At 42.7% G+C, this 13,161-nt stretch overlaps 2 protein-coding genes across 3 annotated transcripts in view; one reads left to right on the top strand and one right to left on the bottom strand.

Annotated features, from left to right (window-relative positions):
* Window positions 1-13,161, bottom strand: part of LOC146063912 (uncharacterized) — a 152,667-nt gene that overhangs the window by 76,102 nt on the left and 63,404 nt on the right. The window lies entirely within an intron of this gene.
* The window catches only part of SLC35F1 (solute carrier family 35 member F1), a 298,410-nt gene that overhangs the window by 249,145 nt on the left and 36,104 nt on the right, over window positions 1-13,161 (top strand). The window contains exon 4 of the mRNA XM_083176820.1: window positions 11,528-11,687. Within this exon, the coding sequence (XP_083032946.1) occupies window positions 11,528-11,687 (160 nt within the window). The remainder of the gene's footprint in view (window positions 1-11,527; window positions 11,688-13,161) is intronic.

Below are 13,161 nucleotides of genomic sequence, written 5' to 3'. Positions count from 1 at the left end.
GGATTAGGGCAGTGTCGGAACTTACGAGTGGTTGGCCCAGGTGCAAATCTACATTTTTGGGCCCTACTCTTCCACTCCAAACCAAGTTCACAATATGCCACATAGCAGTGGGTGGCAGAAGTGGGCCCCTTAGTCTTCAGGGGCCCCGGTGCAATGCACCTGCTACACCAATGGTAGTTCCGCCTCTGGATTAGGGGTAAGAATCTGTAGATGAGTAGGGAACTGGCTGTGTAATAGAGAACAGAGAGTGGTTGTGAACAGTGCAGTTTCAAATATGATACCAGTACTAAGTGGAGTGCCACAAGGTTCCGTACTAGGGCCCATTTTATTTAACATATTTATTAACGATATTGAGCTGGGATTACTCAGCAATGTATCCATCTTTGCTGATGACACAAAACTGAGTAGAGTTATTAAATCAACCGAGGATGTCTCCACGCTTCAGAACGATCTTAACAAACTAGATGAGTGGGCAAAAATGTGGAAGATGAGGTTCAATGTGGATAAATGCAAGGTTATGCACCTTGGGAGACATAACCAGTGTGCTAGTGATACCTAAGTGGGGAGGCATTGGGTAATTCAGTACTTGAAAAGGATCTAGGAGTCCAAATAGATAACCAACTGGGGTATAGTGCTCAATGTCACATAGCAACAAAAAAGACCAACAGAATTCTAGCATGTATAAGGGGCATGGAAACTAGGGACTCAAAAGTAATTATGCCACTGTACAAAGCATTGTTGCCTCTGTTTTGTAAACTGCCGAGCTCAGGGTCTGTGCAGAGATGGCCCTAACCAGTTTGATGCCCTAAGCAATATTTGGCTGGTGCCCCCTAGCACAGCCACTAGTTCAACCTTGACCCAGCACCTCTCTCCCAGCACAGCACCCATTACCCAGCAGCACAGAACACAGCAGCAGTCTGCAGCACCCCTCAGCTACAGCAATCCTCATCCACAGAGCCGTAACTAAATATTTTTGTGCTTTGTGCCAGCAAGACCCTTGCTGGCGCAAAGCACAAAAATAGGGACAGAAAGGGGTATAGTCTTGCTGGGAAGGGGCGTAACCACACAATAGTACCAAATCAAATTACATCACACTGTAATCCATCCTTATTGACATTACATCACATGATAGTGTGCCTTATTCAAGTTATGTCACACAGTATTGTCCATTACTCACATTATATGAAAAGTAGTGTCCTTTATTCATGTTATGCTTCATAGAAGTACCTCTTTACAAAATGCACGTTATGCCCCTCCTAGTCCCACCACTGACGATGTCAAGACAGTCAGCTCTAGGCTTCAAATACATGCCCCTTGGCATTCCAAATGACCTAGTATGTCAAGAGGCAGTTATGACGCTTATAATCACTTTTGTTTGTGGGAGCTGCTAGACTGAGTTGTCCAATATCATAAGGTCAAATTTAAAAAAAGAGAATATGTCTGGTGCTCACCTTCATTGACTAGGGGAGCGCCAGACATATTCTCTTTTTTACCATTGCAAATGACCTAAGCATATGCCTAGTTTGCCAATGCCTAAAGCCGGCTCTGGGTCTATGTGTTCTGATGCAGACTAGCTGACATTGCTGACCGGTTCCCTTATGTCCAATCTGAGGGGCAGATTTATTAAGCTCGGTGCAGTGATAAACTGTCTTATTTTTATCACTGGCCAATCAACTCCTACTATGAAGTTACAGGCTTGGTTTGAAAAATGACAGGTAGGAACTGATTGGACGATGATTAAAAACCAGACACTTTATCACATCACCGAGCTGCTGCTTGCGCAGAATGGCCAAGGCACCGATAGTCCTAATGGTCGTGATGTGGATCCAACACTGCATCCTTGGACACAGCATCAGATCTCATAGATGCATGGAGGAGAATTTATATTTGAATTTGTATACACACCTATCAGATCTCAATCTCTCTGCATATTTTACCATACCATCTGCAGCACAGCTTGATTTTGCTTAGGTGCAAAGTTACTTGCACCTAACACAAATTGAACAGACTACAACATCCTCTATTACATCCTGACGTAATCAGTTCCACCAATTGCTATAAATAAGGTAGATCTTCCTAACTCCCAAGTGACAGCAAAATAAAAAGTATTACACATAAGTAAATAACTTCCATATGCCCACTCCTACCTGTAGTTAACATTTGCAGTTAGGAAAATAAGTACAGTATATGTATTGTGGCAAAACAGAGAGAGAGAGCCTGGAGACTATGGAGGAGAAAAAAAAATTACCCACCATGCCTGAGCCCATAAAGTCGGGTCAGGGCTGCCACTAGGCTCGTGTACCAGCAACCGCTCTGATTGGCTAACTGTACACGAGCTCTCATTGACTCAAAATCCGGTGCAGCATTTTAATTAGCCACCGGCATCCTGCATTGAAGAAGCCTGTGCTACGCTCAGTGCACCGAGCGCAGCACAGGCAGCACAGCATAGGTAGTCAGGGAGGTTGCAGTGGGCAAAATGAGCTGCCCAGGCCCTTCCAGAGGCCGGGGCCCGGGACAGCTGTACCCACAGCACCCCCTGTCGGCGGCCCTGAGTTGGATAGCTAGATAACACAAATTGGTTGGAATCATAAAAGGGAGAGTACAGAAAGTTGTACCCAACTTGTCATCCTCTATATCAATTTGGTCTTGTTATTTCCCAAACACAGTCTGCAAAAGTCACAAAATATAAATATAAATTTTTATCATGAAATATTCGGAGGAGAAAACTGCATCACCTATTCCTAGGAAACCTAGATTCTTGGAAGCATAGTGATAGCTCGATACCCATTTAAGGAGACCCTTGTGCATTCATGGAACTGAATATCGGCTCTATCACATGAGAGATGATATGGTCCAAAGAGGAATGTAGTTTCAGGAATCCAGTTTGTCCTTGATGCAGACTGAAAGGCCTTGGCAAAAAGAGGCCATTAATTGTTGTTTAACTGCAATTAGCAATGTTTCAGTACTGTACGATATATTGGCTTGTAGTATCAGAGCATTTGCAAAGATTTACAATACCCACTCAAGTTCAACAAACAATTTTCAGAAGGATTTAAGTAAAAGGAGGTCAGTCAGAGGGGGCATAATGCAAGCTACTTCAATAGATGTACCAAGATTAGTTATAAAGCAACATAATTGGTAAGTTACAAATGGTGACGTGAGTGATTATTTAGCCGTATCTTGTAAGAATATATATATACGGTTATACATTGTTGTGGAAGATGGTATAGAGAAAAGGCTAGACTGGTACTGCAAGAAGATGGTAGAAGGCTGCAAGATCTTGGTTATAATGCTGTAAGATACAGTGGGCTGATGCAGAGTTGCGTGGAAGTTAGCTTAGCTGATGGGCTTTGCAATGTTTTCAGTGTGCATGCTCTATAGTCAAAGGCATGCATCTATACACCATTCACAGTCATCTGCACCGCAGGTTATGTCACATTTATTTACTTCTGTAACACCAGTATATTCTGTTGTGCTTTACCATTGGCTTTCAACTGAATGGATGTACAGTAACTGGGTGGTAACTGGGAATATAAATTACTGGAGTGCAATCAGTATTATCTGATATTCTGCAAAGATAAGACATAAAACAAGAAAGCAGCAATGCCAATGCTCCTATACTACAAGCCAATATATTGTACAGTACTGAAACATTGCTAATTGCAGTTAAACAACAATTAAAGGCCTCTCTTTGCCAAGGCCTTTCAGTCTGCATCAAGGACAAACTACATTCCTCTTTGGACCATATCATCTCTCATGTCATAGAGCCGATATTCAGTTCCATGAATGCACAAAGGGTCTCGTTAATTGGGTATCAAGCTATCACCCTCTTACTTAATGATGAGTGAATCAAAATTAAAAAGTATATATTTAGTATTAAATTCATAGGACACTTCAAAATTACATGTGATGTACAAATCAACATGCATAAATATACAACATTGTATGTAAAACCATGCAAATAAAATCAATAATAACCAATGACTTGGCTTTAAGACCAGATCTCACGTGTGGAGGTGGGCCCCAATTGGGGTAATGATGTGACCTGCACTGTCCACAGTGTTGTAGTCCCAAAGATGATAGAGTCCACATTTGTTCGGCAATGGGTGATCCTGTGTGCCAACTGAGGGAGTGGCTGATGTTGAAAGCCTAACCTTCAACCTTGTGGCAATTTGTATCCAATGGACAGGGAATGAGCCGATTACTTCCTATAATTAGGGATCCTGTGGTCAGAAGAATAAGCAGGTATATTCTGAGCTGTGTGTGCAGAAATCTATGATTTCAGAAACATCACTTTTAGGGCTTGTACAAGCGCACACTGATAATGATGGCAGCTATATGAAAAAGTGGATGAATATGGGAGAAGTTATTATTAATAATAATAATAATAATAATAATAACAACAGGTACTTGTGTAGTTTCACGGCGCCGGTTTCTACGCTCAGCAAACTATCTAAAATAAACTAACTTAACTCCATGCCAACATGGATAGTTCATACCCCCTATCCATGTTGGCATGGAGTTGATTTTAGATAGCCACCGAGCCCGCAGCATGGGCGAGCGAAGTGAGGACTCAGGGGACTCAGATGCACGGCGCCATGCTGGCGCCGTGAAACTACACAAGTACCTAATAACATTATGAGATTAAATAGAACATACATAGTCTGCTGCACTGTACAGAGAATATTAGGGTATTCACATCTGCCCCAGTAGAGTTTACAATCACACACTAGAGTTCATTTTGTTTGGAACCAATTAGCCTACCAGTATCTTTTTGCATTGTGGAAGGAAAGCGGAGTACCCAGATGAAACCCATGCAAGCGTGGGGAGAATATGCAAACACCACACAGTTAGCATCCTGGTGGGAATGATCCAATGACCAGGATGCACTACCATCTGCAGCCCCTTACCACCACCACCCCCCCCCCCCCCCACGGCTACCTCAGCGATACTCTAACATATGCGATTAGTATTGCAAGGGGCAGCTCTTTAGTTAAGAGCTACTCTTTGCGAAGCAGCTGGCAGGGGGGGGGGTGAGCAGGTCCACAGTGTCTCTCCCCTCTCCGTCTGTCCCCGAGACAGCTGCTGCTGCTGGGCTCCGTCTCCTCCTCCCTGCACCAGGAAGATGTGCAAGGAGGAGGAGAAGGTCAGTTATCTGGGAAGCACAGCAAGAGGCTGCCTGGACACAGGTGACGGGGGTGGTCTGCAGGGGTTGGTGCATAGGCCACTAGGTGTTTTGGCGAATATCCCTATTTAGTTTTTTATATGTAGTGTAATTGCAGCCAACATGTGTGCAATTTTGTTTTGTTCCCAGTGTGTTCTTTTTGACACAAAAACAAGCAATCTGATAAATTCCATGGACCAATTACCCCTTAATATCCTGTACTCATTTAGCTAGAAATACAGTCTGCTGTGAGAAATGCCTCCCATACATTTACAATTTTGTTAATACATTTACTGTGACCCTCTGTGATAAAATAATATCACAGCTAATCTTAAAGTAAGGAACCCCTTCATATGCTCATGAAACTTTCATTCTTCCATTAGGAACTGATGGCCCTGGTACATTGACAACACAATTATCCTGACTTTTCATTATGATTTAATTTTTCTTCCTTTTATGGGCCCGAGCGCATCTGAACCTTCTCAAGTTCTCCTGTTTCCTTCTTAAGGTGCTATTTGAGCTTCCTATATAGTCAATATCGGAAGAGAAGTTAGCACAAATCGCACAGTGGGGGTTATTCTGGTTGATTCACGTGGATGCAAATTGACCCCCTTGCGAGTCAACCAGATCCCGCCCTGTGAATGGTGGTATACCCGCCCCCTCACAGCATGTTTGCACGCAGGGCCTGTGAATGGATGTTTAACATAAACATCTATTCGCAGCCTGTGGTCGCCGACCATCAAATGATGTGGAACATGCACGCATATCTAAGTGACTCTCAGGTCATTAAGATTTGCGTGCACCCTTGAGAGGAAGTGGGTGGGCAGCTGACATCCTGTATGTCAGCTGTCCGCCCCCAGCCATTGACATCACGGCCCAATTACCATGGGAACACCCAGCATTTACATGAGAATGCCCATGATACAGTGGGCGTTTCCTTGGGCGCGACTATCCGCTGCCGCCCCATGCCCCAGCCTTAGGTGCATGCACCCAGCAAACAGTCTTTTCACAGTGGCCTCAAACACCCGGCATATGCACATGCGCAGAAATGTGGCTGCACATAAGCCATAGTAATATTGTTTAGGTTGTGTGTGTGTGTGGTTATCACTGGGATCTGCAGCAGTGTGACTGATTCAGCACAGGGGTTGACCGCTTAGCACATGTGATCATGTAAGTAATATATGTTATATATGTGCTGGATGGTTTCACCAAGGAACAGCAGCGCTGAAAACAGCAGGTATCATGCAGGGGCCTGGAACCAGCATGTATCACACACTAACTGCACCCCCAGACCCCTGTGAAACTAGCCAAAGAAAGTCCAGGGAGGGGTTTAGGAGTGTTTTAAGCATGCTGATTCCCAGGCACCCACTATTCAGCCCTGCCAATCACTGGAGAAACCATCCAGCCCATACAGTACATTATGTACATAATTACATGTGCTATGCGGTCGCCCCCTGCAAATCATTCTTGGTGCTGCAGAAACTGCTGGTTGTTATCCCCATTCTTACAGACCTTTGCTGGCCCTGCCTGGCACTGTGTGCTGCTATCCATCTGTTACTTCCTTCTCTCATTTGGTGTTCCTGTATCCTGTTTCTTCTCCGCAGCATAATAATTAGGACAGATCAAAAGCTAAACCCCACATTTATCTACTTTCAAAATTATATGCAACTTTCTCTAGTTACTATTAATTTTTTTTTTTTTGGTAAAAGCCCTTAATAGTCATCATATATGGGATTTTGTGTAGGCTTGGAGCTGCAGCCCCATCTGCCCCATTGTTAATCTGGCCTTGATCCTGGTATTATAGCACTAATAACTTTAACCACATTTTTGCCCAATTAAATATGTTCTATTATAGTGATTTAGGGGAATCATCATTAATCACAAGTGTACAAGTTCAAAAAGTGATATCAATCCAGTTTCAAATGAAAATTCCGTATTATGTTAAATGTCACAGCTATTGTAGATGAAACAGAATTTTTGACCTGTTGATGGGACCATATCCGGCTATGGTGGTGTGAGCTGCGTTTCTTTGATTAAAGTGCCTTTTATCCAGGTAGTTTGAAGTCCATTTTTAGTAGACCCCCAAATCTGGCAGCAAAGCCGCTGGCTACAAATACCAAATAGCAGCCTTTACACTCTAATTGCTTCTATACACAGTTCTAACAACTGAGATTGAACTGACCGTATTCATTTTTCAATTGTCATTGTGTGGGTCCTCTAGATGAACAAATATTTATATATTCAGGGCTATGGATCCGAAACAGCAGAATAACAATAAGTGTGACGGAATAATATATCCATCCATGTGCAGTAATATCCATATATTTTGATACCAGACAGTTTAAAAAATATTGGACTTTTGAAAGATGCCAACTATAAATTGAGAATTGATAGTATATTTAAATAATAGTACATGCTCATTTAAGAGACGCTTCCGTAGTACCTGGGTGCTATGACAATTATATACAATTTATGAGCATAACAAAAACAACCGTTCAAAAATTTGAGGTTGTGTTGAAATTTCCTTATTTTTTAAAGAAAAGCACTGATTGTTTCAGCGAAGATGACATTAAGTCAATCCGAAATACCCTCTTTATATTGTTAATGTGGTAAATGACTATACTAGCTACAAACTTCTGGTCTATAAAGAAATATGTACATAGGTGTATAGTGGCCCATTTCCTAATGATACATTGTGTTTGGTAATCATGTTACCAAACACAATGAAAACCGTTGAAAACACTTGTGCAATTATATTAACACAGCTGAATATGGGTTTGCCCATTAGCGCAGCTGTAAAACTGCCCTTCATTTGAGCTAGTTGAGTATTTGGAGAATCACATTCGTGGGTTCGATTATACTCTCAAAATGGTCAGATAAAGAGAACTTTCATGTAAAATTGATCATTCTATTTTTGTTCTTCGAAATGAAGGCTATTCCATGCAAGAAATTGCCAAGAAACTGAACATTTCCTACAACAGTGTGTATTATACCCTTCACAGAACAGCACAAACAGGCTCTAACCAAAGTAGAAAGAGAAGGGAGAGGCCCCGGTGCACAACTGAGCAAGAAGACAAGTACATTAGAGTCTCTAGTTTGAGAAATAGATGCCTCACAGGTCCTCAACTAGCAGCTTCATAAAATGGTACCTACAAAATGCGAGTGTCAAGGTCTACAGTGAAGAGGTGACTTTGGGCTGCTGGCAGAGGGGCAACGAAAAAGCTATATCTGAGACTGACCAATAAAAGAAAAAAAAAGAATATGGGCAAAAGAACACAGACATTGGACACAGGACGATTGGAAAAAAGTGTATAGGCGAATCAAAGTTAGAGGTGATTGGATAACACAGAAGAACATTTGTGAAAAACCCAATGTCGACCTTTTCACTGTCGACCTAGACATTGTCGAACTAATGACTTGTCAAACTAATGACCTTTAGACCTAGAACCATGTCGACATTTTCCAATGTCGACCTAAACCCATGTTGACCTAGAACCATATCGACCTAATGACTGTCGACCATCATGCTGTAGACAAAATGATCCCAACCCCTTTCCCCTGTCCCCCCCCCGGAGCACTTTCCATTCCTCCCCTCAGACTAAACCTATGCCCCCCTCTTAGCTTAACCCAAACTCCCTATTACCAAATCCTAACCTCCTGACACCACTGCTGATGCCTAGACCTCCCACCCCACAGCCTAAGCATAACACCCCTCTGACTATTGCTAACCCACCCCTCATACTGACGTTCAAGATGCCAACAGCTTGAATTCCAGCATCCCACTGCCTAAGCCACCTCTAAGTGCCTAACCCTCAGCCTTCCTCCTTGCAGCCTAACTCTAACCCTCATACCCACCAAAAACATAGCCCCCAATCCCGGCCTGGCTCTAACAGTCCCTGTCTACCTACACTCATGATGCCAGCAGTCAGGATTCCAGCATCAGCATCCTCATCAATGTCGGGACACTGGTCTTATGGTTGCAATTCAGCTTGGTATTCTGATTGCCGGCATGCTACCCGCTGGGATGTTATCTACATTCCGCCTGGAGGAAGTGGGAAGTGGGAACTGGTGATCAGGGAGGTGGAGAGGAGCCAGATGTTAGAGGAATAGAGGTGGGTATTGGCAGTGTGTGATTAAATGAGGTTTGGATATGTATGGTTAAGAAAAAGTGGTTTAAGTCTTTGTAGAGGAGTGAGAGGAGTTTAACTTAATTTGGGATATTACAGGGATTAATTTAAGTGACTGGCCAATTTAAGGCAGCATCAGACAGGCCCAGATTAACAATGGGGTGGATGGAGCTGCAGCTCCAGGACTCCACATAAAAATAGGTCCAACATCATGACAGAATAAGGATCACCAGACAGACAAGAGGTTGGCCAAAAATCATACAGTAAGTATTCAAATTGCTCACCTATTTCACATACTTATGCAATCTTTGTACTTTTAAATATGTAGAGAGACAGTGGGATGCATGATTAGGCTACATCCTAGGGTGGCAGGACTGGGTGGGCTGGCAGACGACAGGGATTTAATTAAGGCCTAATTTATTTCATCCTTTTTAGCTATCACCCATCCCAATGTACAGTGGGGGAGGGGGGGGGGGGCGGGCATTTCTAAGGGGACTGCCAGCTGCCAGATTGCTGTACCAATGTTATTTACTGATGGAACCATTACTTTATGTACGTTGTGCTACAGTGCCAGCTGGGCAGTTTAAAGCCCAAGTCTCCTTAACACGTCACAAGCATTAGATCCTACATGCCAGTTGTATAACCTTCACTACATGCACATGGACAGTATTACTGGTGACTCCCTGAGCGTCCATACACATGCGATACCAGCACTCAAGGGGACCTACATGTGTATTAGCCTAGGGCACCTGGAACCTTTAATCAGGCCCTATCATAGTGTATGGGTTCTACATGCCTACATGGTATTGGTATCACCTCCTTTACGTCTCATACAGTAATAGGTCTTTGAACATTTCCAGCTCCAGGCCCATTAGGCTCTTAATCCGGCCCTGGCAGCAGAGGTGCAGTGTCATGAAAGGAAAATGAGGCAGGCAGCAATGTTGAGATTGGATTAAAGAGCTGCAAGGTGAGAATGAGGTCAACAGATGAGGAGTGCATTACTGTTATCAATTATTTATTTATTTATTATTAACAGTTTCTTATATAGCGCAGCATATTCCGTTGCGCTTTACAATAGAGGAAGTTAAGAGACTCTTTATGGGGTATGCAGGGGAAGTCTTAATTGACAATCACACAGTGGGGTAGATGTATGAGGCAGTGATAAGGGAGGACAAGTGAGCCAGCGAAGTGGCCCATGGCAACCAATCAGCTGCTCTGTATAATTTTATATTATGCAAATGATAGATGTTACATAAGTGCTGATTAGTTGTCATGGGCCACTTCTCCTCTGGCGCACTTCTCCTCCCTTATCACTGCTACAAACATCTACCCCAGTGTTCCTGGGTCATAGAAGATGGAGATTGGATGGTTAAGGGAGATGATAAAGGACATTGGATATATACATTATTGGTGTTTATTGTATTTATTGTTGGACTGGGATTTCTGCGTTGATCCAAAACACTAAGGGGCAGATTTATTAATCTTGGAGAAGAGATAAACTGGAGATAAAGCGGAGAAAAGGTAAAAGGAGATAAAGCACCAGCCGATCAGCTGTGTTTGAAAAAGACAGTTGGGAGTTGATTGGCTGGTGCTTTATCTCCTTTTACCTTTTTTCCGCTTTATCTCCTGTTTATCTCTTCTCCAAGATTAATAAATCTGCCCCTTAATGCTATATTATGCTGGTAAAATATGCAACATTTAGTAATACTATATAATATTCAGCTTTGCTCATCACATGAAAAAGATGCTGGACAGTTCGCTAAAGTTGACAGTAAAATAATGTGCAACAGGTCATAGGACCTTATTCTAGTTCACTCTTTCTGACAAAATCCTTCTTAGATGGACAAAATCATGTGCACTGCAGGGGTTAGATGTAAAATGTGCAGAGAGAATTAGATTTGTGTGAGTTATTTTGTTTCTGTGCAGGGTAAATACTGACTGCTTTATTTTTACACTGCAATATAGATCTCACTTTGAAGTAAAACCCCACCCAAATCTAATTCTCTCTGCACAAGTAAAATCTGCCCCACCTGCAGTGCACATGGTTTTGTCCATCTAAGAAGGAATTTGTCCGAAAGAGTGAACCAAAATAACCCCTATATTGACTCGGTAACAGATGGTAAATGTAACATGAGTACATTTTCTATATTAGTAATAGATTGTGTCATTGTTCTAATTTCATATTAGTCATTATATTGGTAGATGTACTAATCATAACATTTTTCTTATTTTACAGCTACTCAATTGTTTTGTTATCCCTGTGGTTCTATTACTGTCCTGGTTTTTCCTGCTGGTCCGATATAAAGTTTTACACTTCATTGGTGCTGTGGCCTGTATCCTTGGTATTGGGTGCATGGCAGGAGCTGATGTACTTATGGGAAGGCAGCAAAAAGAAGGTAAGTTGTGTTCTTGGTGATCTATTTAATGCTACTGAATATCTTGTATTGCAGTGATGTTTATTTTTAAAATATATATTTATTGAAGCACTTTGCATCATGAAAATAGAAGGAATACATCCAGGGGCACTTGTAGAGAGAAGAAGGTCTCAGACTCTGGGCCAGATGCACTAAGCTTCAAAAGTGATAAAATGGAGAGTGATAAACAACCAACCAATCAGCTCCTGCCTGACATGTTTCAAACACAGTCTGTGACATGACAAGTAGGAGCTGATTGGCTGGTTGTTTATCACTCTCCATTTTATCACTTTTGAAGCTTAGCGCATCTGGCCCTCTGTCTGGGCCACCCACTGTAGTCGGCAGCGCTGTAGACTCTGCACATTATAACCTAGTGCCATCCCAGAGTCTACTGTGCATGCACGAAATACCAGGAAATAGGCCTCTGCGCCATTTTCCCAGTGCTGCTGTTGCCAACTCGGGACGCTGCAGGGTATCTTTTGAAAAAAAATTGTGCAGGGTGGGCCCTCCTGCAGCCATTGTAAATATTGCAGCATGCTGACTTTTCACAGCCGGAGTTTGCTCCAGTAATTCCTAAGTTGAGCATGGCCCTTGCAAGCACGGTGAGAATATACAAACTCCACCAGTTAGGGCCATGGTGGGAATTGAACCCATGACGCAGTGGGCGGGATGCTATATTACTCACCGCCGCGGTCCCCTCTCTGTATGCTATAACCTCCGGCGGATTAGTGCTTCTCGAAGCACTTCCACATTCTTTAGATTATCGGTGCGCGCTGCTCTCCCCATAGACTTGTGCAGGAGAGGCGCGCGCACCCTATGCTGTAAGACCCACTGCGCTATTGAATGTAGCATTGTACCTCGCCTCTTCTGGCTAGCAGAGAGGTAGAGTAGTTGTCCTCAAATTCAAATATATTTTGCTAATGTAGTTTATACTTGCTTCTGTATGTCTTTGAACTAATACATTTATTGTGTTTGATCTTTTTTTTTTCGTAGTTATGAACTATTTCCTGTTTGATCTGAGGTGATATTTTTGATAGATGTGCCTCCTGAGGTGTGAGGGACTTTTGCAGCCTGTAGCCACACACATGGTGGCATTTTAATTATATTATTTAATTGCATATCTAATAACTAACAGGCGGCGTCAGACACAGGCCAGTGCGCATGTCCGCCCTGTTCTGGTCCGGCGCATGCGCAGAAGAAGAAAAAATATTGATTCTACACCACTGTAACGCTAACTGCTAGCGTTACAGCAAACAATATAGCATACGGAGAAGAGGGAGGAGATAGCGCATCGGAACAAGCGTGAAAATACCCCAATAATTTGCATAATTTGCCGCGATTTGTACAGAATCCCGCCCAGTAATGCTAACCATTACACCATACGTGCTGCCCAAATGTTATTACGCAAAGGTTATACATTTTTTGGTGAGATAAAGTATGCTAATTATCAACCTTT

This window comes from Crinia signifera, chromosome 3 (assembly GCF_055691185.1).
Source record: "Crinia signifera chromosome 3, ASM5569118v1, whole genome shotgun sequence".
Lineage (NCBI taxonomy): Eukaryota > Metazoa > Chordata > Amphibia > Anura > Myobatrachidae > Crinia > Crinia signifera.
The sequence above is the reverse complement of the archived record's forward strand: the minus strand, read 5'-3'. Positions and strand labels throughout refer to the sequence as shown.